General features: G+C 36.2%; 1 protein-coding gene and 1 long non-coding RNA gene across 5 annotated transcripts in view; one reads left to right on the forward strand and one right to left on the reverse strand.

The window, feature by feature from the left end:
- LOC126811227 (centrosomal protein 43) overlaps positions 1–23,940 on the forward strand; it is a 361,417-nt gene extending 337,477 nt beyond the window's left edge. For all 4 annotated transcript variants that reach the window (XR_007675441.1, XR_007675439.2, XM_050536800.1 and 1 more), the window contains one exon: positions 20,367–23,940. Coding sequence is in view for 2 of the 4 variants with exons in the window: in XM_050536800.1 (XP_050392757.1) it covers positions 20,367–20,447 (81 nt within the window). In the remaining 2 variants the exon portion in view is untranslated. The remainder of the gene's footprint in view (positions 1–20,366) is intronic.
- LOC126811291 (uncharacterized) overlaps positions 1–25,901 on the reverse strand; it is a 46,219-nt gene that overhangs the window by 3,384 nt on the left and 16,934 nt on the right. Inside the window, exons 3-5 of the long non-coding RNA XR_007675524.2 lie at positions 6,070–7,113; positions 3,020–4,753; positions 2,496–2,747 (exon numbers count right to left, since the gene is read on the reverse strand). This is a non-coding gene — a long non-coding RNA (uncharacterized LOC126811291). The remainder of the gene's footprint in view (positions 1–2,495; positions 2,748–3,019; positions 4,754–6,069; positions 7,114–25,901) is intronic.

Consider the following 25,901-nt stretch of genomic DNA (forward strand, 5'->3'; position numbering starts at 1 on the left):
CTGTTGCTTCGAGTTTTCCGAAATGACCATTGTAGTGAGAAATGGTAGGATCAAACACGTGATCAAACAGGCTGTGGGTTTGGTTAAAGTCGCGTGTGAGGTGAGTATTTAGGATGTTGTCTGGATCAACCATAATCGATGCAGAATAAGGGGTCGTTGATTTTGTGATGGCCTGAGGGGTGGTTGTGGGTAGACGTGGTGATGGGGGAGGGCTGATGGTAGGTGTAACGTGACCAAAGTGTTGATGGCGTTTCAAAGTGATTGGTTGGTCATAAGGATTGATGAGACGGATCTTGCTGTCGACGGGTTCCAGGATTGCTGTAATATGCCACATTAAGGTGGGGTCTATTGATAGTAGATCAGGGCTTGACTTTATTTCGGTAGGAATTGAAACTTATATGTGCTCACCAGGCCAGATAGTCGTAGTAGTGTTTGGGGCACGAAGGAGGCCCACGTGAGCAGTGGAGCTTGGTGTTAATTGACCAATGCCATAAGTGATGTTATGTGAGGCACCGATGGTGATTTGATTCTTGGAAGGACGTACAGATACATCATTAAGAGTCATAAAAGGGGTTCCAGCAAGGACATCAACATCCAACTCTTCGACCACTAGGGCGTCTAGCTGAAGGGTTATACCATCTCTGGATAATGATAGGTGAGTTTCGACAACAACTGTTAGAGGGGTGAGACCATCAGCTTGAAGAGCATTCTGTGTGCTAGGAGCCACTTTGGCATTGATAGAAGACGCCACAGATGCACGTATCATGTTTGTTTCGGCACCGGTATCAAGTGTGAGGCATAAGGTGTGGTGCTGATAAAATGCAGAAAAATAAGGTGACTGACGAGGAGTAACTCGCCTTGAGACTTGACGGGCTTTAAGGTCTAATTGTTGTGGGGTTTCTTCTACAGTTTCTTAGTCATCGTCGTCTTCGATGCCTAGGACAATTCTGGCTTTTGACAAAAATTGGCGATCTGCGTCAGGTAAGTATTCGCACTTGCTTAGATAATGTCGATAATCGGACCGGCCTGCTTGTCAGCAAATAGGGCATATTTGGTGAAAACCCTTCTGTCTAGTATTGGAACGACGACTGGGTGTAGGTTTAAAGCTTCAGGGGTTGTGGTTGGAAGAAGAACGCATTATTCTCATTTCGTCTGTTGAGGAAAGTTCGTCCAGGAGAGAAGGTAAGGCCTGGGAGATTTCTGGTTTGATTGAAGCCAGTGTGCAATGACGAAGCTCAGTACCGTATCTTTGGCGGACAAGTTTAGGGAGGCCCTCATGAAGCAGAAGAAGCCAAAATAAGACAATGAGGTTTTCCAATGTAGGAGATACTTCTTCGTCCGACCTGATTTGTTTGGTATGGTGGGTCAGACCTCCATTTAGCTTGACAAGATTGTCTTCTATAAAAGACATAAGCCTCTGAAAGAGAGTTTCAGGGCGCTCTTCTGGTTTAAGCTTGATGTCGGCAAACTCTAGAAAGTGTCCTCCAGTTGTTTGAAAGCCATAGTGTAATCTCAAGGCATGCCATATACTCGAAACAGAGGTTGAGGATCGAACTATGGTGTTTCTCGAAATTACTGGAGCATAATTGCAATTTGTCCGAGCATAAGGTCGAGCATTTGACTTTTTTGTTGAGCAGTTCGACGGTTGGCAGCGGGAACGGTCTTATCGTCGTTAACAAATCCCCGATTAGGGTTGACAGAGGATTTCTTTAACCAGGTGGCGTAGGTGGCAAGGAAACTAGTGAAATTTTGATCGGGAATCAAAATATAGTATATTAGACTGCCATGCTTCGTATGACGTTAATGACTCATGTGCTGTAAGGGACCATTGTTTCGATGCCCTGTTGTTCGTCATATTTGATAAGTAACAAAATGACCCTGCTTCTTATGGTTTTAAAGTTGAGTCTACCACGCTCGCTTTTGGCGTATCTGATTTGGAAAATTACAAGTCTTACGTGTAACTGAGTTGACTCTGAAACTGTTGGTTGTTTCCGCTGACTGTAGGTTCAATGAAAAATCCCAGCTTTAGCCACCACGTCAGTAAGATCAGGAATAATCAGACGACTCAACTGTGAAGGTCAAATTGTAGTTGTTTATTTAAAGAACATGGCGGGCATCATGAGGGTACAAACCAAAACGAGGCAGGCCAAAAGGTGAAGGCCAGGTTACAGTTCAACATTAGTATGGAAACATATAATGGACATAACTAATAAACATGTATGATTAGCAAGCATACTGGCGCCATAATAATACATGATTGTGAATTAAAATGAAAGTTAAACATCTTACTTACAGTACATGATTATAACATCACCATTGTATCTTTTGTGGGGTTAGAAAACAAATTCACAAACTGAAATTTCATTTGAGCAGAGTTAAAATAACTGCCAGAAAATTTGTGAGTTCAGCTTGATTTTGAAATTTCCATTTTTGTGATACTCTCACTGCAATGCACATTCCTGGTTCATTTAATTTGTTAAACATTGAAATCATACCTTTCCATACAATTCATCAAATTGTTTGTATCTTCTACCATCTGGTGTAGGATCAGGTAAGTGGCGAATCTCCTAGAAGACATCTGGTGGCAAACGAGGAAGTTTACAAACATAGCAGGTAAGTTCATTACATTTCAGAATGCTGAACATGTGCTGACATACTTTACAGTGACTCTCAAGAAAGGCCCTGAATTTGTCTTTGCCTCTGATGTGTTGCTTGGTGCGATCATTAACACTCAATGAATCATCAATCTGAAATGAAAAAGATAATCCAGTCTGTTTAATATTTTCAAAACATGAAACAAGCAAGTGACTATTTAAGAAACATAGCCGCTCACACAGTCCAGTTTTTACTACTTTTTATTGTGAAAAACAAAACATTTGACTAAATAAAAGTGTCGCATATAGATTTAAATATGTAACATATTGTAGTCTCTATCCAAATCAATATTCAAACCATTGCTCTCTATTGTCACTACAATGTATGCATCAACAAGTTCTGATAATTATTCATTTATACTAACCTGTAACACATTTTCCCATAGAGAAGTCATTTCCTGGGTCCTCAGTTTTAAAACTGTGGTCTTTCAATTTTAGTCTTTGTATCATAGAGTTCATCAAATTTCGATTGGCACGGACACTACCAATAACTTCATCTTTAATTTCTGGTACCTTGGTTGCAAGCTCTCCAATAGACTTGAGTGTATTGCAATGTTTCAGCTCCTGTTCATGTTCAACCTCTTCACGCATACTGCCAACACCCTGTAGCGCGAGATTGAGGACACTCATAATTCTCTCAACTGGATTTTTCCAGCTGTGTTGTGGTAGCGTTCGGACAGCACATAGAAAGTTCAAATCCAAGTCCAAGGAGATAGCCAAAAGTGACAGTTGGACTGAGAGATATGTGAGACGGTGGTCTGGTCCGCCATCAGTGTACATAGACAGAATGGGCTTGACCAGTCCGATTTGAGTTAACAGTTGTTTCAGTTCAGTCATGTGACGGATAGGGGATGATGGCTGGAAAGCATTTTCTTTCAAAACTACAAATACTCTGCCCCTGTGAAAACTTTCTTCAATTGTTTCTGGGATGTCAATCACCCAAGACACACTAGGGGTGAGGCTCAGATGAGTGAAGTCATGATCAGACACAACAAATTTCTTTCCCATGGACACTATGACACTTTTTCCTCTTTCAACCGAAGCAACTGGACAGCCAGGTTCGCCTATCTTGATAGTGTGTTTATCATCGAGACTTACAAATGATACATGGCCTCTGAATTTCACCGCAAATTATTTTTCATATCTGAAAAGAGCCGAGACATAATGGGCATCTAAATGTTGTGCTCGGAACTGGCGTGCTTGAATCTTGAAGAGTTATCTAATTTCCAGACCAAAGCTAGGCTAGATTAGCTCAAATCTGTACCACCTAAAACAGCTTTGGTCTAAATATTAGATAACTCTTGTAAGGGATACTCCACCACTACAAATGTCTGGCAATTACATAGCTCTGTCAGGGGTACCCCACCACTAGAAATGTCTGTCAGAGTGTTTTTGTAATACCCGAAGATGTATGTTACACTGCAGTAAGATTTTCGTGTGGTACACTTTTGAGCTAATCTAGCCTAGTTGGGGATCATGGCATGTAGGGCGTGTAATACCCCACCCACCACCAGAAACCCGGCAGACTTACATTCTGATGATACCAGATATACATACATTGATACCATATAGGAGAAAATTGGTACACTTTTCAGCTAGGTTGACCCCCCTGGGCTCCCGGTCTAGATCCTCCTCGTCTAGAATTTTATTTATTCGATCATCAACCTCTGATTGTCTAGTTGTTTCAGGTGAAGAACAATCACCAGTAAGTCTATGGTATGTTTCACGAAGGAAAGCTGCTTTGTAATTTGTAGCCTGTCCAAAGCACTGTATGATCTCGTTTCTGAGTGCCCTGCTATAGTACTCAGGGAGCTCTCTTATAATTTCCTTTGATATGGTTGTGGCTTCGTTTATCAATTCATCCTGTTCACTGAATTCTGATACTCTCCATAAAAAATGAAAGTTTGTAGGAACCTGCATTTCGTGTACAAATTTGTAAAGTCATTCACACAAATTGGTTCACCCTCCATGACTTTTAAAAGCGCACTATGTAAACTATTGTATCGCGCAGAAACAGTTTGATTAATCATGTTGGACTTGTGAAGTACCTTGAAATGTTCTTTTTCATTTATGAATAATCTAGCATGGTCTTCCTTTACCTGAAATTAAAAAGATATTATTAGCATTTTCAGCTATATTGTACATAAGGATGTAAACGGTCACTCGGTTAACCGGTCACGGTTCGGTTGCACTGTTGAACCGGTTCAAAAAATTACTAATCGGTATTCGTTTTCATATGATACCTGACTTTCAAACACAGGAATGATAGCCACAACATTGTTTTCTTTCACTGAGACCACATAAATATTTCAAATAGCACTTGTCATTTGTAATAAGTCTCGAGAAGTTAATGACTCTAAATCCCCCCCCCCCCTCGCTCGAAGTTTTGACATTTGTTAAATTTGTATACGTTATTATCACTCGCTGCCAAGCATTAAATAGCCTCAACTGATTGACAGATTAATTGTTTTACAGTATTAACCTCATCACTCCATAAACAAAGTCTCAAAAGGTAACAAGTATGATGTGATGAAATAATATTAAAAAAGAATAGTAAAATTGTTTATATTATCAATCGAGTGCGCAATGCTGTGGGGTCAAAGTTGACATACGGGTCACTGTTACCATACGATACAGCATGGCTTGTGATAGCAACACATGTAGTAAATTCTTTGGAATTAGATGATGTTGAATAATCAAACTTATTTTGTATTTAAAAATCCAAAGGTATGCTTTCAAATATTGATTTCATAATTAATCTTATGAAGTATTATTGAAGCTTTTATAAAAAAAAAAAAAAAAAAAAAAATCAACATGATTTTAATTCAACTGCCACTGGTCTATACGTCACATTACGTGACCTGTCAGCGTGCAAATTAAGATGGAGAAATGAAACATCAAGAATGAATGAATGTATGGAATTTGTACTGACTGTTAACTTAAAAGCTGTAATACTAATAAATTAAAAATATATTATCAAGTCTTATTTTGATAGAAATTTTTTATGGGTTAACCGGTTATGGTTGGGTTTTTAACGACCAGTTAACCGGTTCAAAAATTTTTGAACCGTTACATCCTTAATTGTACATGTATAAATTGAAATTAGCTTGTAAACAAAATATCATTCAAATGGTGCCTTCGAAAATCCCCAGTATTAAATGAAGCTTTCTGAAGTCTGAAACTGTTGCACAGAATATTGCAAGAAGCTACAATATAGTGACATGCACTGTAGCAGTAGGTATATTGCAAACGACCCAATCATGAATAAAAATGCAAGAGAAAATCCAGGCAAATTTAATAGAAACAAAGGGCGTTTTGATAGACCCACCTTAAATGTACATCGTCTCCGAATCACTTTTTATAGTGTATACTAGTATATATAGGGGCTCAGACCTACATATATTCATGTACTTACCTTTTTCGCATGACTAGTCAGGTAGCTGCTATATTTTCGTAGACATGCAGCCAGTCCCAGGACAGCAGAATGGACAGACTTCCAAGCATCCTTCTTGAGATAAGAAACCATTGCCAAATTGAAGAGAGCAGAACTGTGAGCCTTGATCTGGTCATTTTGAAGAATCGATTCATTCAACGTTCTCTTTTTCTGCCTCTCAGGGAAATCTGTAGCCAGAGAAATGTTGTATGGCAACTGGAACTACACATCCTCTTTTTTTTCAGTGTCTCATGGTTTCTATCTATGTACCAAATAGCACTGGCCAGTGCATTTACAAATGGTAACTCAAGTGAATTTACAGAATCTTGTGACCAACCCAAACAGTTTTTTTCCAACCATTTCAGAATGTCATTTTTTTCCTTGGTGATGATTTTCGTCGAAACGAGGTGGTAGACTGGACGGCTTCGACTTTTCAACGGCAGAAGCCATGAGAATATTGAACGCATTTGACCATTCGTTGTATGGTTTGACGTCATTGACAGATTGTTTTGCTGGCAAAATAAAGTATTTGATAAACGACCCAAGGTGAAGAATAACATCTGATATCATCGAGGCCGATGAAACTTTAGTCAGTTCACTTTTAGATTTGCCTACAATCACTTTGACGAACGATTGTCGATCATCGTCACTCAATATTGCCCACCAATACAGCTTGGAAAACATCTAAATGAAAATGTGTTGTAAACTATGTGAGGAACAGCGCATGCGTGATATTGTTTACGGCATGTCCACGATGGCGCCACGGATCACGCTAGCTTAGGAATTTCGTAGTCTAGCAACATTTTGACACTTTCACCATCTAAACATTGTAGGCCTAAGAGGGTAAATTTTGAAAATGAAGAATAAAAAAACATTCTGGTCGTATAGATTTTTCTGGGCTGGTGGGCGGGGACGATCACCAACTAATTTTTTTTATGTCGCCTTACGGTGTAACGGTGATATATTCAGACCTTAGTCCCCACATTGAGTCATTGACATGTTAAACTGCAGTTTGCACTTTTATATCTGGAAAGTAAACAATATACATATTAGTAACTTGTTTAGCTGTTGGAAGTTTGGCAATGGCAATCTGTATATTTAGAAGTTTAAAGGAGCTAAATCGCTAATATTTGGGACCTAGAAATTGACCCAAATGGGTCGCAAAAATGAAATGAAATGAAGTGGGGTTTAACGTCCTAATGTTCTGCTCCTATGCTGGGCTAATGAAGACGGGCATACGCCATACAGTGTGCTATGAGGGTAATTTTGCCTGGGCAGTGGCACTATCGCCTACTCTTATATCGAATTCCAACTGTCAAGGGATCTTTTAGGTGCATTCGAATGTATACACGGGACCTCGGTTTCTCATCTCATCCGAAGGACTAGACAGCTGTGTACACAGCATGGCAACAGGCGGAGTTTATTTATATTTTTTGGGGGTTTTAAAACTCGATTGTATCCAATCAAAATCAATTCATGGACAATATTTTGATCATATTTGTAAACTAGAGATGCTCGGCTCTACAACGATGCCAATTATTATGCAAGAGGAATGACCGGTTGTCCTGCTGCGAGCTAAGAAAATAACTAATTTCGCCGAGAATTTTAAGAAATAGGACAGATTTAAGAATAAGATACTCTTACAAAACGTTCAAATACAGGTGTTTTAAAATGTTTTATTGCTATTTTGATCTTTTGTGTCGATAGATAGATAGTTATAGACTCATTTTTGTGAAAATCTCAATTTCGATCAAAATCAATATTTTCACTTATTTTGTCTTTATCTCATTATTGATTCGTGCGCATTCCGACTCATTTAGCTGTGGCCGGTCACAAATATTTAAGCATCCAAATGTTTCAATATTGTTTCAACCTGTCCATGTTATTATCAATAATGTATAAGACGTTATAATTGTAATAGACAACAAGAACCATAAATGGAGGCATAAAAAGGAAAAAACATCAGTAAAAGTTTGTGTTGTTCTGTCGGCCGTTTTGATAGCAACGGCCGAGTTCGATATAGGAAGATATTCATTTACCATAATTCAGGAAGTTACGATTCGATATGCATTTCAAATTTCATCAAAATCAGATGAAAATTGTGTCCTCCAGAGCAACACTGATACGCAATATTTTGACACTATTTGCGAACGGGGGGGCGGCCATTTTGTCCGTCAGTTTTGGTCCGATTTTTACGAAATTCGAACTCAACCATTCTTATGGTGTAATGGTGATATGTTCACACGTTTTTTCAATCGGATAAAAATTGTGACCTCTATGGGGTCCACAAGCGTGATTTTTCGTACAATCATGGGCCATAATTCAGGAAGTTATGATTCGATATGCCGAATATCCAAAGGATCCGAGATCTGTGGGTTATAAACATACATTTCAAGTTTAAACCAAATCGGATAAAAATTGTGACCTCTACAGTGTTCACAAGCTAAAAACGTGATTTTTTGTACAATCAGGGGCCATAATCCATGAAGTTACAGTCCGATACATGCCAATATCGAAAGGAACCAAGATCTTAGGGTGATAAACCTATATTTCAAGTTTCATTGAAATCAGATAAAAATTGTGACCTGTAGAGTGTTCACAAACAATAGTGGACGGACAAGGGCGACGACAATATACGTCCACATGAAAATGCTTTAAATGATCACAAAGTATTGTTTGATTTCAAAGAATTACTGTCAGAGAAAATCGACCTGTCCGTGGGTGGACGGAATGCAAAATATCAGCTGTCCAACAAAATGATTGACCTGTCCCAGGCTTCGGGCGATGGGAATTGTGCAAAGCTGCATGGTTCAATTTTATTTCAATAATTCACTTGCGAGTAGGGGTCTTTAGTAGTGGGAGGACCCGGAGAAATCCATGAGGTTGGTCAGGCAACCCTACTCCTTGCCACTTACAACCGGGGATAGCTAAAACCATGTTAACATAGATTCTGTAGGATACATTTAGCAGGGAGTATTAAGGGTGATATCAGTCCAATGGGGTCAAATATTAACCCGTTAAGCGTGACGTTTTTAAAACGTTAACTACCCCCTATTTTATAATTAATTTGACGAAGTGACAGAGAACTATGTACTATGTTCTACGAATAGGTTGGGAAAAATACCTCCAAGGCGTTATATTACGCCCTACATACAGTGAGTGGCAGTTGTCCAGGATGTAATATAACGTCCTACACATGCTGTGATCGTCTGGAAATACCCAAGGGATTCCCCCAAGTGACGAACTATATTCTAAGAATAGGTTGGGGAAAATACCTCCAAGGCGTTATTACGCCCTACACACAGTGAGTGGCAGTTGTCCAGGACGTTATATAACGAACAACGCACTTAACGGGTTAAACAAACAAATTACAGAATACCATGTTGTGTGAAACATCTTTCTGGGATGTTTACTTTAAATTAAAAGCAGTCCTCTTCGCCCAAAATAGGCCAAACAGAGACCAGTCTGAGATACAATCACAGTCTGGGCTGTCTGGCCCAACAAAGGGATACATCATTCACACGAAAAGAGGAGCTATCGACATGGATATCACCGTAAAACTTGACAACACACGAGAACAAACATAAAAGATTTTGGTTTCATTGAACATTATGGGCCAAGGCTGTGCACAGCATAATAATCTCAATATAAACAACCTACAAGCTTTTTCAAATTGGAAATCGGGTAAGACTTAAGTTTTTGGTGGAGACATTGAAGTGCCAACCCTAAGCCAGTCTACACTGGCATACAGCAGCAACACAATACCGACACAGATTATTATAAATACGTATACATACACTGAGAACTGCTAAAGGATGAATCTGTGCACAGCCACCATATAAATCTCCGTCATAGTTGTTATTTGTACGTGTATCGAAAGAAAATTAATTTTCCGACTATTACTCGGTATTACCGCGTTAAAACTGTAAATAAGGTGTGTTAATTAACAAGGGTGAAAAACTGTCTGGGAGGTGAGATAATTAACGCTAGGGGTGAAAAACTGTGCGACAGTGCGTTTTCAGTAGAGGTGTGTTAATTAACCGACCGGTAAAAAATGAATTTCAATGTTGTGTATTGTTTAATTGGCGTGTTTTTTCGCTAGTTGTGATAACTGCATCAAAAGGAGTATAATCAAGGACCAACAGGCTTTATCTGACACGTACGTGTTAAATCAAAATTTGGGAAGTAAAACTGTTTTACCGTGCGATTTATCATTCGACCGTGTGTTTTACGCAGGTCTTTGTATAATTAAAGACAGGTCTTTAGACAGGCGTGTGCTCACTATGATCTACGTTTCTCTTACGTGTCTTTTGCATTGCGTACCATATATATAAAGTTGAATTTAATGAAATAAAAATACGGACCTTAATCTATCGTATACGGAAAGGCGAATGTAATGTCGTCATTTATAAATACCCAGCAGTCAGCGCCCAATTTGAATATAAACGGGAATATAGAGAGTAAATCCAGCAAAAACAACAGATATATATTTCTGTTTTATTACTAAAAAGACGCGCACTCACCGTTTGACATTTATTAAATTTATAAAAACGTGCCACGTTGCGTAAATTTTACATCTTACCTTCAATAGCAATATCCATAAAACAGAAACTCCATATTGATAAATAATACGGCACAACCAACCGAACAGTGGTAATTTCCTCAAAACGTTATTATCCGATCTGTATGAAATTAATTTGTATCATTTAAATTAGTAAAACGAACAAGCCTATTGAGTTTCAGCAAATTTCTGTTAATTACATCTTTAAATATGGCCCTTCTTTAACTTGTTGAATCTTGTGAACGCTTGAAGGACAAAAGTTATCACCTAATCAGTATGAAATTTATATGCATCATTTAAATTAGTGAAATGAAGAAGCCTATTGAATGTCAGCAATTTCCGTCAATTACGTCTAGAGTAATGGCCCTTGATTTACTTTGTTGAACTTTGTGAACGTTCGAACGACAAAAGTTATCATCCAATCTGTATGAAATTTATATGCATTATTTGAATTAGTAAAACGAAAAAGCCTGTAGAATTTGAACAATTTCTGTAGATTACTTCCAGAGTTATGGCCCTTGTTTTAGTTTTTAGAAACTTGTGAACCCTCAAACGACGAAAATTATAATGTCATCTGTATGAAATTGTCTATTAAATTCCCCTAATTACCTACAAAAGAATAAATATGTGACAACCCTTGTCGACTGCTCAGACGACTTAACTGCTGTGGGCGTATGTTTTGTTGCCTGGCAATCTATCTTTATATTTGCTGGTGTGTGATGATAATGAAACAGAAAGCATTGCTTTGTTGACTGATGGGTTAGACAGTGAAGATCCGCCAAAAAAGGAAACAGCTCTTGAAGAATTACTTGGAGATACTTTTTTCAAAATTACTACTAGCACTAGTCAGTTAGATGATCTGCAGCATGAAATAAAAACCTATCAGGAAGGCATCATAACACCATTGGACTCTGGCTCTTCATTGTGGTGGGCAGCTAATGAATCTCAATTTCCTCAACTAAGTTTACAAGCGAGGAAATACTTAGGCATTCCCGGTGCCTAGTGAGCGAGTGTTTGCGACTGCTGGAGATATTGTCTCTGCTCAAAGAAATTGTTTACACCCTGATAATGTGGATATCTTATCTTGTGGAAAAATAACTTTAATTTACCATAACTTTCATTAACTAGCAAATGTGTTGACTAGTTGGGTTATTGTTTTGTTTTGTTATGCTCAATAATTTACATGGAAATTAGAAGATATTCAATTGCTGAATATGACAAAAATATCACAGAATTATGTGGGAGAAATTGCATTAGCTGATTAAATATACCTGAATTCCATTGGTCCTATTTGAATCACATTTATGGTGACTGTCTAATTTTAACATGATTGTTTTGAAAAACTTTTGGGGTGCTTATGTTAAACGGTGTAAAGGAAAAGTATTAGATGTTTAATAATTGCTTGATAGAATGATAGAAGTAAGGGGGAGAAATACATGTACTGTAGTGTAGTTATGATATTCATTCTTGTACTGTTAGGTATGTAGAATACTGCAGGCTTACAAATAACATGTACATTTAATCATTTAAAGTGAATCATACAAATAGGCCTTCACCGTTCCTTATGTTCACAGTGAAAGATTTGAACTTTGCTATTGAAAGAATGAAAGTAGAGTGGGTTCCTGAACTGTTGTTACTTGTTTACTTATGTGCCAAAGTTGATAATTATAATAATTATTGATATGTAATTCAAATATGTGATGAAGAGTTTATCACACACATTTAAATCTATACAAACCTTTGAAAAAGGTCATAATATTATGTTTAAAGTAAAAAAAATAAAGACTTTTAAAATTTAACAGCAGTTTTTATACGCCCACATTTTCATGTGGACGTATTATGCCGTCGCCCCTGTCCGTCCGGAAGTCCGTCTGTCTGTCTGTCCATTTTTAGCTTGTGGACCAGGGCTTCCACTTCAAAATTTCCACTGCCGGTCATTTTTGATAACGCACGAAAACTTTTCAAAGTAAATTCATATTTCATGTTTTTTATTCATGGTAGGGTATTGTGAATTCACGTGTCTATACCACTTTGTCACCATGGGGTGCACAAAAAAAAAAAATATATTTGACTTAAAAATGAAATATTAGTAAGGCTCATGATAATTATTTAATAATTAAATATTCCGTTTTGGCTACTTAAATAACGAAATAGTTGAATTGGCCGGAGAAAAACCATTTCAGTAGCTCACACGTAATTAACACGTGCTCTATAGAAAACACACTGACCTGGATAATTTTGAGTTGTAATACAATAACTTTGAAATGAAGATAAATATATAATAATCCATGGCATATATCTCACATTTTTTTTGGTTTTAGACCATCTCTTACGGAATTGCGGGCCGCAGAATTGTGACGTAAATCCTAATAATGTACATGTATAACTAAATGACTAACGGATAACTAACTTCACGGCTAGCGACACTAGCGCCCCCTAGAATAAGGTCGTGTATAAGAATAATCGTATATACACAACATTTCTTCTACACGTGGAATTATCAATATTGCTGCACAATAGAACTGGAATACGTATTTTTCTTAATTGTTCGGTAAGCAAGTTAACTAATCTCTAGATTTTATTTCAACAATTTCCACAAGGCTGTAATACCGCTATATACATTTTAAAATGCATTTTTCTCCCAACACGTACGTTGTTGAGGACTTACGACAAGTTATGTAATTTCTATGCTTTTTTTTAATTTTATATGAGAGTTGGTTGGATTCGAAGAGCAATACTTCATATCAATTGCCCTTTTTCGAAGATCATAATAACCTTGTTTACATTGTGCCTGACCGTAATAGCGGTAAACGGCTTTGTTGTTGAAAATTCTTATGACACGTGGACAATACATGAATGATTAACAATGGGCAGCTTCACGCCGTTGATTAGATTCCCACTTATCAATTAACATTTATTGTTCTACTACCAGACACTCATCATTAATTATCAACACAACACTCAGTATAATCTGTAGACGACTATATATACAACTCTATAACACCAATCACGAGATTGGCTTCTAGACGACGTGCATTCTTGTATAGTTACACAGTGAAGGTCGATCGTAGCCATGTTTGAAATTGTTTTTTTTTTTAAAAAAGACCCTTTTTCCGGCGTGCAAAATGACCGTTGGGTCAGATCTAGGAACAGTCATTTTCCATAGCCGTAGGTCTCGACCGGCATATACGGCCGACGTGGAACCCATGTTGTGGACCCTATAGAGGTCACAATTTTTATCCAATTTTGTTGAAACTTGAAATGTAAGTTTATAACCCAAAGATCTCGATATTCGCGCATATCGGAACGTAACTTCCTGAATTATGGCCCCTGATTGTACGAAAAATCGCGTTTTAGCTTGTGGACCCTATAGAGGTCATAATTTTTATCCGATTTAAAAAAACGTATTATTATATCACCGTTACACCCTAAGGACGACTAAGTTCGAATTTCGTGAACATGGGCCCAAAATTGACAGACAAAATGGCCGCCGTTCGTTCTCAAATAGCGTAAAAATATGGTATATCAAGATTGTAGACCCAATAGAGGTCACAATTTTTATCCGATTTTGTTGAAACTTAAAATATAAGTTTATAACCGAAAGATCTCGGTTCCTTTCGATATTCGCGCATATCGGACCGTAGCTTCTTGAATTATGGCCCCCTATTGTACGAAAAATCACAATTTTAGCTTGTGGACCCTATAGATGTCATAATTTATATCCGATTTTTATAAAAACCTATTATTATATCACCGTTACACCATAAGGACGGCTGAGTTCTAATTTTGTGAAAATCGACCCAAAACTGACAGACAAAATGGCCGCCCTTCGTTCTCAAATAGCGTAAAAATATGGTATATCAAGGTTGTGGATCTTATGGAGGTCACAATTTTTATCCGATTTTGTTGAAACTTGAAATGTAAGTTTATAACACAAAGATCTTGGTTCCTTTCGATATTTGCGCATTTCGAATTATTTCCTGAAATATGGCCCTTGATTGTAGGAAAAATCACTTTCTTTTTAGCTTGTTCTCTATCCATCTCTCGAAAATGTTGGTGTATCCTGCCTGGCAGCCGCTGGTTAAATTGACTTCCTGCATCGCGATATTAATCGTATCGTGGGGTATGAATTGTGATGCGCATCATATCATGTCCAGGTGTATCGTTGCAGCCCTAATATTTGCGCATATCGGACCGTAACTTCCTGATTGTACAAAAAATCGCATTTTTAGCTTGTGGACCCTATAGAGGTCATAATTTTTATCCAATTTAAAAAAACATATTATTATATCACCGCTACACCCTAAGGACGGCTGAGTTTGAATTACGTGAAAATCAGTCCAAAACTGACAGATAAAATGGCCGCCCTTCGTTCTCAAATAGCTTAAAAATATGGTATATCAAGGTTGTGGACCCTATAGAGGTCACAATTTTTATCCGATTTTGTTGAAACTTGAAACCCAAAGATCTCGGTTCCTTTCGATATTCGCGCATATCAGACTGTAACTTCCTGAATTATGGCCCCTGATTGTACAAAAAATCACGTTTTTAGCTTGTGGACCCTATAGAGGTCATAATTTTTATCTAATTTAAAAAAACGTACTATTATATCACCGTTACACCCTAAGGACGGCTGAGTTCGAATTTCGTGAAAATCGGCCCAAAACTGATTGACAAAATGGCCCCCTTTTGTTCTCAAATAGCGTAAAAATATGGTATATCAAGGTTGTGGACCCTATAGAGGTCACAATTTTAATCCTATTTTGATGAAACTTGAAATGTCTCAGTTCTTTTCGATATTCGCGCATATCGGACCGTAAGTTCCAGAATAATGGCCCTTGATTGTAGGAAAAATCTCATTTTTAGCTTGTGGACCCTATAGAGGTCATAATTTTTATCTGATTCAAAAAAACGTTTTATTATATCACCTTTACATCCTAAGGAAGACTGAGTTCGAATGTCATGAAAATCGGCCCAAAGCTTGTTCTCTATCCATCTTTTAAAAATGTGGGTGTATCCTACCTGGCAGCTGCTGGTTCTATAGGGCTAGCAAATTTTGTCATGACACCTGCCCATGGGCTAGTGGTTCAAAAGTGAAATTGTGCATCCCTGACCATGTGTTAGTCCTGAAATAACCTAGTTTGTGTTGAGTGGATGTTAAAATCTCTCTCTCTGGTTTTAGCTGGGATGACCCAATTGATGAAGTTAATTTAAAGAAGTGGAAGAAATGATTCATTGATATTTCTGGTATTGAAGAATTTAAAACCTGCTGAGGAGTTCTGGCGGTTTCCCTGACTTGCACTGTCAAACTGACATTTAGCAAAGTGACCCGGCAATCCATCAACCAATTTTGGATACTTTAGACCTAAAGCTAACTGAAAATCATGGTTAAATTTATTCATCAAATTGGTAATGAAATTCTGTCCGTCACATGGACTAATTAATAATTATAGCCCCTGATTGTACAAAATTTATTCATCAAATTGGTAATGAAATTCTGTCTGTCACATGGACTAATTTTGGCCCCTGATTGCGGACCCTCTAGAGGTCACAATTTTTATCCGATTTTAAAAACCGATAAATACATCACCATTACACCATATTGAAGGTTGAGTTCGAATTCCAGGAAACGGTCGCTCTTCGTATGTAACACCGTTCGACTAAAATCAAAAATCCTTATTTTTCAATTAATCAAAGTAAAATAATCTATCCCTTTTTTCATGATAATAATTTCTGTTTCTGTACATAGGATTCATGTGAGGCATAATATAATGTTCTTGCAAATTGTACTGGTTAACTTTTTCATCAGGTAAACATAACCTGGGTCCTTGTATTCTATTTGAATTTGCATTTATGTATTGTTGAGCACTATAGGGGCCTAATCTAGTTCCTGCTCCAGAACCCAAGAATTTGAAGTTGCTGGACAATTCTTCCACTGAATGAGATATTCTTGTTTTGTGTTCTTAACTCTTTGTCTAAGCACTTTGTCGGATACTTGTACAGATGGATTTGTTGAACAAATTCCTACATGTCGATGGTCTTGACTGCTGGTACTTTTGGCACTAGAACTTGAAACATCTTTCATCGCTGCCTCACTGTCAAAATTTATTTGACAACCTTTATCATGGCTATTGGCAGGATGACACATTGTTTCTCTTGTCACCATTAACACAGGGTTATTCCCAACAGCCACATCTTTAGTATCAGGAACATTTTGGACACCCACATCCTTTTTACTGGAGACCACAGAAATCTGTACTTTTTGGGCATCCTTCTTAGCAAAAAATTCTAGCTGCCGCTGTCTATCCCTTTGTCTTTTGGCAAAAGAACGATATTTCTTTTCCGGACTGGGTAATGAATTTTCTGAAAAGCCCCATTTAAAGCTGATTTCTGTAGAACCCCTATCCTGTTTGAGACTCCAAGACATTGGTAGTTGATTCAGACTTCTTATTGCTGCTACTGCTGCTGGAGGAAGAATAAAGTTGATATCCATCCTTTCTTCTTCCAAATATGTTTACAATTTATCTCGCTTAGCTGTACCGGAATCAAGAGTAGACAATTTTGTTCACTCTGCCTGCTTTCTCCACCATATAACACCGTTCGACTTTCAGGGAATGTAGCTCGTCGTTCGACTTTCAGGGAATGTAGCTTGTCGACGTGTGTTCTCTAAGTATCAGAAATGAATACAGATTCTTCGAATGGATCTTCAACACTTTATTTCAGGAGCAAATAATTAACAGCAACAATTTAACAACTTATAATTTCATATACATGTACATGTATATCGGACCTCCAACTAGTATGTTCACTAAGCTGGTCTCTCCAACTAATATCCTCATCTAACATACATTTGCCTATTTATACAAATCAGTTACTTAGAAAGTGTTGACATAAACATATAATTATTGAAGGATTAAGACTTAAGGCATTTAAAACAATAGTTAGATGAGACTTAAACATGCATTATGCAAGAGCTAAATCTGCCTATTGCATGTCTTTCTTTAGGCCTGAAATGTTTTCTAAAGTATTAATTAGACATTAATTACCTGATCCAGGCCTTAATTAACTCTCGATGGCATCAGATTTCTCTGATATTAAATAGATTAGAATGGTTCAGCGATACTTTGATTTAATCAAATATGGAGGACCGAGACTTAGCTTGCAATTGAGTAATTTGAATGAAATTTTCAAATTATTCATTTTACATCATCTACTTTCGAACTATTATAGCAAGAATGGCTAGTTCTTTATCTAAATCTTACATAATGTATCTTTAACAGATCAACCACTTTAGTTGCCAGCCTGTCATAATTTGACTGACAGGTTAATTGTTGCCTGCCTCTAAACACTAACCAAGCATTAATGAAAATTAAAATATAGATTTGAAATTTAAAACAGAATTGAAAAATAATAAAATAACATATGACCTAGACATCGGTCATATATGCAAATGGTGTAAAAGTATGTAATACTATAAGGTTGTGGCCCTCTAGAGGTCACAGTTTTTGTTCGATTTTGATGAATTTGATATTTGCGCATTTCAGACCATAACTTACTCAATAATGGCCCCTGTTTGTTCGAAAAAAATCACGGGTTCATCCGTCTGTCTGTCTGTCTGTCTCTGTCTGTCCGTCCGTCTGTCCGTCACACTTTTTGGGACACAATAACTCTCCTTCTAATTGACCTAGAATGTTCAAACTTGGTGTAGGTGTTTATTAGGTCAATGCCTTGATGGAGTTCGAAGATGAGCATTTTCTGCTTAGGGTAAGCAGAGATAAGCAATGTGATTGGTTGATGCTTTGGGACATGATAACTTTAGTTCTAATTAAGTGAGAGTGATGAAACTTGGTGTATAGTTTCATTACATCAATACCTTGACTAAGTTTGATAATGAGCATTTTCTCCTCAGGGTAAGTGAGGGATAAGCAATTTGATTGGCCTAGACTTTGGAACACAATAACTCTCCTTGTAATTGAGCTAAAATGTTCAAACTTGGTGTATGTGTTTATTAGGTCAATGCCTTGATAGAGTGCGAAGATGAGCATTTTCTGCTTATGGTAAGTAGAGATAAGCAATTTGATTGGTTGATGCTTTGGGACATGCTTTAGTTCTAATTAAATGAGAGTGATGAAACTTGGTGTATAGTTTCATTACATCAATACCTTGACTCAGTTCGATGATGAGAATTGTCTGCTTAGGCTAAGGAGCAATAAGCATTTTGATTGGTCAAGACTTTGGAACATAACAACTCTGCTTCTAATTGAGGTAGAATGTTTAAACTTGATGTAGATGTTCGCCTTGACTGAGTTCAATGATTAACGTATTGAGCTACAGCTAAGCAGAGATAAGCAATTTCCTTGGTCGATGCTTTGGGACAAGATAACTTTGATTCTATCTGATAGAGAGTGATGAAACTTTGTGTATAGTTGATAATCAGTTTGACTGCTCGATACTTTTGAAAAAAATAGATGTGCGATTAATTAATATGTGTCATCTATTTATTTGGGGATTTCGGCGGGGGACATCAGCCTCACTGTTGGCTTGTTTTTTTAGCTTTTCTCTATCTATCTCTTGAAAATGTGGGGGTATCTTGCATGGCAACCACTGGTTCAAATTTGGTGTGATGCAATATAGTCATGAGAGGACCTCGACAAACCCGATTGATAGTCACCGTACTAGAATTATACCCCCTTTTCAAAAAAAACTTGTGAACGCGATAGAGGTTAGAAGCCCACATATCAGTGTGGGTATATTTTTCGTTCCCCTGTCCATCCATCAAAAATTCCCTAGTGAACGCGATAGAGGCTATAGTTTTTGACAAATTCTTTTCAAATCTGTTGTGAAGCATCCGTGGTCGTGAGAGAACAAACACTATTGATTCTGGAATTATGCCCCTTTTTCAGAGAACCTTGATGGAGGTGGTCGTGAGAGAACAAACCCTATTGATTCTGGAATTATGCCCCTTTTTCAGAGAACCTTGATGGAGGCTATAGTTTTTATACGCCCACATGCTGGTAGCATTCAATCTGCATTGTATACATTGAGATGTGGTCGTATATTTCCGTTTGGGAACGCTCTAGAAGCTAAGGTCATGAGGCGAAGAAGCCTATTGACTTTCATCGATTTCTGATAATTACTGTCAGAGTTATGGCCATTGATCACTTTGAAAAATATGGAGGCCAAAGTTAATATCTGATTGACTTTAATTTTGTACACTATGTTTAAGTCTATGAGATGAAGAAGCCAATCACTTTTCATTGATTCTATCGCTTTTTATCGATTTCCAATAATTACTGTCAGAGTTATGACCCTTGATCACATTGAAAAATCTTGTGGGCTCTCTAGAGGCTAAAGTTAATATACGATTGACTTTAAATTTATACACAATGTTTAAGCTTATGAGACGAAGAATCCTATTGTTTTTCAACGATTTCCGATAATTACTGCCAGAGTAATGGCCCTTGATCACTTAAGATATCTTGTGGACACACTAGAGGCTAAAGTTAATATAAATTCATTCACTGTGTTTAAGGTCACGAGGCAGACAATCGGAAACAAATTGTAATGATTTCTAATAATTACTTAGTAGGTTGTTACTTGTAATTAGATTTTAAGTTTGTCGTAAATGTTTTCATTACGACAAAAGAAATTAATATCAACAACCCTTAATAGCAACTTATCTTTAATAGATGTAAAATATATTATCATTTTGTTACAGATGGATGATTTTACAACTGATTGTAGTATCTCCCAGACAGATCGAGGTTTTGACTATGCAGAAGATCTTCAGTTAACATAGAAAAAGAAATTGTAGCCAAATTTGTTCATAATTAATTTTGTATGTAAATTATAGCATATTATAAAGTTATTTAAAAGAGAAAAAAATATTGTTGATATTATTATGGAAAAATCTCTCATCAGTTGTCATATTTACACAAATAGGAAAATGAAGATCAGATATTGAAACCGTTTTTATACGTCCACATTGAAATGTGGTCGTATATTGTCGTTGCCCCCGTCCGGCCGGCCGGCATCCACAATTGCTTGTGGACGCTCTAGAGGCGAAACTTAATATCTGATTGACTTATACACAGTGTTTAAGGTCATCAGACGAAGAAGCCTATTGATTTTCAGCGATTTCCGATAATTACTTCCAGAGTTATGGCCCTTGATCACTTCAAAAAATCTTGTGGACACTCTAGAGGCCAAAGTTAATATCCGATTGACAATAAATTTGTACACCCTGTTTAAGGTCATTAGCCTTAGAAGCCTATTGATTTTCAGCAATTCCGATAATTACTGCCAGAGTTATGGCCCTTGATCACTTCAAAATATCTTGTGGACGCTCTAGAGGCCAAAGTTAATATCCAATTGACTTTAAAGTTATACACAGTGTTTAAGGTCATGAGACGAAGAAGCCTATTGATTTTCAGCAATTTCTGATAATTACTGCCAGAGTTATGGCCCTTGATCACTTCAAAATATTTAAGTTTAAGGTCTTGATTTTCAATGAATTTTGATAACTTAAACAGCTAAATCCATGATATTAAGTGTTTCGTATACTAAACATTAGAATGGGGCAGAACTTTATAATAACCAAACAAATTCTAATGATTTTCTGATAATTACTTAATGAGTTATTATTCTTAATCAGATTTTAGTGTATTATAAATGTTTCATTACCAAAAAAAGTAAAAATATGTGACAACTCTTGTTGACTGCCCGGCAACCTATCTTAAATAATATGAATGAAAATTACGCTAATTGAGTTAGCCTTATGCAGATTTGTTAAAATGAGTGGGGTTATGGTAATTGAAATAATTTGAACATTTTCAACTTCTTGTCCCAAACAAGCGAGGGACTGTAACTATAATTGATCATTAAGTTGTTTAGGTGGTACTTCTTCAGATTTGTTCAAAGTTACTTGAGTGATCAGACAGGGGCATGGCAGTTGCATCTCAGTTACTTCACCCCTTTTATACGCCAACATGGAAATGTGGTCATATATGGCAGTCGCCACCGTCTGTACGTCCGTTTTATTTTTAAGACATTTTATTCATTCGAGCTACCAAACGATACTTTAGATGTTTTGATTCGGTCACACCCGACGGTAAAATCACGATTTTTGCAAGAGCATCAATTTTTACGTTTTTTTTTTTTTTTAAATATTGAATATTTTTTCAACTATTTCCGGTTTACGGATCATTGTCAGGATAGATTTAACACGTTGTATGGGAACTTAACTTCCTGTACCAGAAGTTTCAGAAAGATCCATTGGACAGTTTTAAAAAGAAAGGAAAATTAGAAGAAATTTAACAATATTTAGCAAATAATTGGTAGTCTGATACTAATGTGTTATCTCCCTTATACCATTAGACCATTAGAAGAATTGATAACAATTTTTCAACTTTTTTCAAAGATTGTGGCTCTTTTTGGACCATTTATACTATATTAAGGCTTTTAAATTTGGATTCACACCCTAGACCACCGTTAGGACTCTAAGTAACAGAAGTTTAAGAAAGGAAATAAGAGAAGTTTTCGGGATGAAAGCATTTGAATAGCCCACAAAAATGAAAATACTAGATTTTCAGCGTCCCATTATATATTGCCTAACCAGCGAATTTTTACCATTTAGATGTCATACGATCGTCCATTGTTCGGGCTATCCAATGACACTTTAGTTGTTTTGAAATCTTACGTAGTAATCACTTTTTTTCGCAAGGTCACCATTTTTTTACTTTTTATGTTTTTTTTTTCTCAAAATATCGGATATTTTTTCGACTACTTCCGGTTTTTGGATCATTGTCGGGATAATTTTAACAAGTTGTTTGGTTACCTAACCTTCTGTACAAGAAGTTTCAGAAAAATCCATTCAGCTGTTTTCCAAAGAAAGAAAAATAGAAGAGCATTTTCAGTAATTTAAGGATTTTTCAACTTTTTTCCAAGATTGAGGCTCTTTTTGGACCACTTATATTATTTCAATGCTTTTATTTTTGGACTCACGCCATAGTTCACCGATAGGACACTTGAGTAAAAAAAGTTTAAGAAAAATCGATAGGACTCTGAATAAAAAAAGTTTAAGAAAAATCGTAGTTTTCGTTTTGGAGAAAATGGCGTCTCAAAATACTCCAAAACGGAAAATACTAGATTTTCGGCGTACTATAATTTATTTTCTAGCCATCTAAATCGTATCATTCAGATGTCATATGATAGTCCATTAATGGGGCTATCCAGCGTTACTTTAGTTCTTTTGGTCCGCTAACATCTGATGGAGAAATCAAGTTTTTCGCAAGAGCGCTATTTTTTTTAACCCTTTTTCTTCATTTTTTGGATACTTATATGCAATATTTAAATTAGTGAAACGAAGAAGCCTATTGCATTTCAACAATTTCTGTTTATTACGTCTAGAGTTATGGCCCTTGTTTCACTTTATTGATCCTTGTGAACGCACTAAAGTCAAAAGTTATCATTCAATCTTTCTGAAAATTATATGCATTATTTAAATTAGTGAGACGAAGAATCCTATTGAATTTCTGTTTATTACGTCTAGAGTTATGGCCCTTGTTTCACTTTATTGAACCTTGTGAATGCTCTAACGCCAAAAGTTATCATCCGATCTTTCTGAAATTTATATGCATTATTTAGATTACTGAAACGAAGAAGCCTATTGAATTTCGGCAATTTCCGTTTATTACGTCTAGAGTTACGGCCCTTGTTTTACTTTATTGGTCCTTGTGAACGCTCTCACGTCAAAATGTTATCACCCGATCTTTGTGAAATTTATATGTATGACTTAAATTAGTGAAACAAAAAAGCCTATTGAATTTCAGCAATTTGCAATAATTACTTCTAGAGTTATTGCCCTTGTTTCACTTTGTTAAACATTGTTAATGCTCGATTTAGTTATCATCCGATATGTATGAAATTTATATTATTATTATTATTATTATTATTACAGCATATTTATAGTGCACCATATTTATAGTGCACCCTTTCATGTAACATGTTCAGGGGCACTTTACAAAGTGACAATGTAAAACAAGATTATGGGCATGTTAACGATTGTATACAGAGTCAGTTAAAAGCCTGATTAAATAAATGTGTTTTAAGTTGTTTTTTAAAAGAATATAGAGATGTACAACATCTTAAACTAAATGGTAGATTATTCCATAAAACAGGTGCTTGATAACTAAAAGAGCGCTGACCATAAGAGACTAGTTGAACAGTTTTGGGCTTTAAAAGTAGTTTATCTGATGTACGTAATGTTCGGCCAGGTGTATAAAGTTCTAAAAGATCTGAGAGGTAAAGAGGAGCTAAATTATTTAAACATTTAAAAGTAAGTAATAAAATCTTAAAATCAATTCGATATTTAACAGGTAACCAGTGTAAATTATATAAAACAGGAGTTATGTGGTCACATTTCTTAGTTAAAGTAACAAGTCTAGCCGCAGTATTCTGTACTTTTTGTAATTTATCTATAAGCTTTAAAGGTAAACCAACTAAAAGTGAATTAAATTTATCTAATCGAGAAATGACCAGAGAATTAACAAGTGACTTTGTGGCCTCTACAGTTACACATTTACGTATTTTACCTATATTTCTAATATTAAAATAGCACAATTTACAAATATTATTTACTTGAGCTCCCATAAGCATAAAACGATCAAAGATAGCGCCAATATTACGAGCAGAATAAGATGAAAATATATCACAATTACCAATTACAACAGGGGGGTTATCTTGTGCAGATTTACTTAATTGATGCCTTGAGCCTAATAACAAATATTCGGTTTTATCATCATTCAATTTTAGAAAGTTCTTTGACATCCATTTTCTAATTTCACTAATACAGTTCTCAAGTTGCAATTTTGATTAATTGAAAGAAGATGGACAATTAGGTGTAAATGAAATATATAATTGAGTATCATCGGCATACAAATGAAATCTGAGACCATATTTTCTGACAAAATCTCCTAATGGTGACGTATAGAGGGTAAATAAAATCGGACCAAGGTGTAAATGAAATATATAATTGAGTATCATCGGCATACAAATGAAAGCTGAGACCATATTTTCTGACAAAATCTCCTAATGGTGACGTATAGAGGGTAAATAAAATCGGACCAAGAACAGAACCTTGGGGAACCCCAGATGACAAAACAGATTCAGACGACGATTTGCAATTAACTAAAACAGCTCTCTAAAAGATTTAATGCAGAGCCACAAATACCGAATTTAAATTGAAGTCTACGTAGAAGAATGGAAGTGTCCACCGTGTCGAAAGCAGCAGATAAATCTAATAAAATTAAAAATGTACATTTTCTATTATCAATTTCCATTAAAATATCATTTGAAACCCGGGTTAAAGCTGTTTCGGTACTGTGAAATTGTTTATAAGCACTTTGAAATGGTTCATACAAACAGTTATCATCTAGATGGGCCTTTATCTGAGAAGCAATACATTTCTCCAATATTTTAGAAATAAAACTTAAGTTAGAGACTGGCCTGTAATTTTTAAAAACATTAGGATCCAGTGTAGACTTTTTAATTAAAGGGGTAACATAAGCTCGTTTGAAAACGTTGGGAATAGTAGCGGATGATATACAAGAATTAATAATATTGGTAAAAACTGGAATAACTTCGTCTAGACAGTCCTTAAGAACAGAAGTCGGAACAGGATCTAATGAACAAGATTTAGGAGCAGACGATTTAATAAGCGTTAAAACAAAACAAAAGATTCACAAACCAAGTTAAAATTTTCTAAATAAACAGAATTTTCTAACTTATCAAAATCATGAGCGTTAAAATCAATAGTTTTATTTAAATCATCAAGTTCAGTTCGTAATTTCTGTATTTTTATTTGAAAGAAATCAGAGAATAAATTTGCAAGTTCAGTGTCATTATCATTGTCCGGGAGGATAGTACGCTCACCATTATGGTCCAAAAGGGAATTCACAACTTTATACAGGTCTTTTTGTCTGTTTTCGCCATTTTCTATTTTATCAGAGTAAAATTTAATTTTAGCATCTTCAATTAATTTATTCACATTGTTTTTTAAAGAATTATAAATCTGTTTATGGACATGTAGATTTGTTTTCCGCCACAAATGTTCAGCCTTATTACGGTCCCTTTTGGCTTCTAAAATAGAATCATTAAACCACTGCGTATTGGGACGAATAGTAAATGTTTTCGTTTGAAGAGGAACAAGCGAGTCCAAAATTTCAGCAAGCTTTGAGTGATATTGGGTTGCCTT

This window comes from Patella vulgata, chromosome 2 (genome assembly GCF_932274485.2).
Source record: "Patella vulgata chromosome 2, xgPatVulg1.2, whole genome shotgun sequence".
Lineage (NCBI taxonomy): Eukaryota > Metazoa > Mollusca > Gastropoda > Patellidae > Patella > Patella vulgata.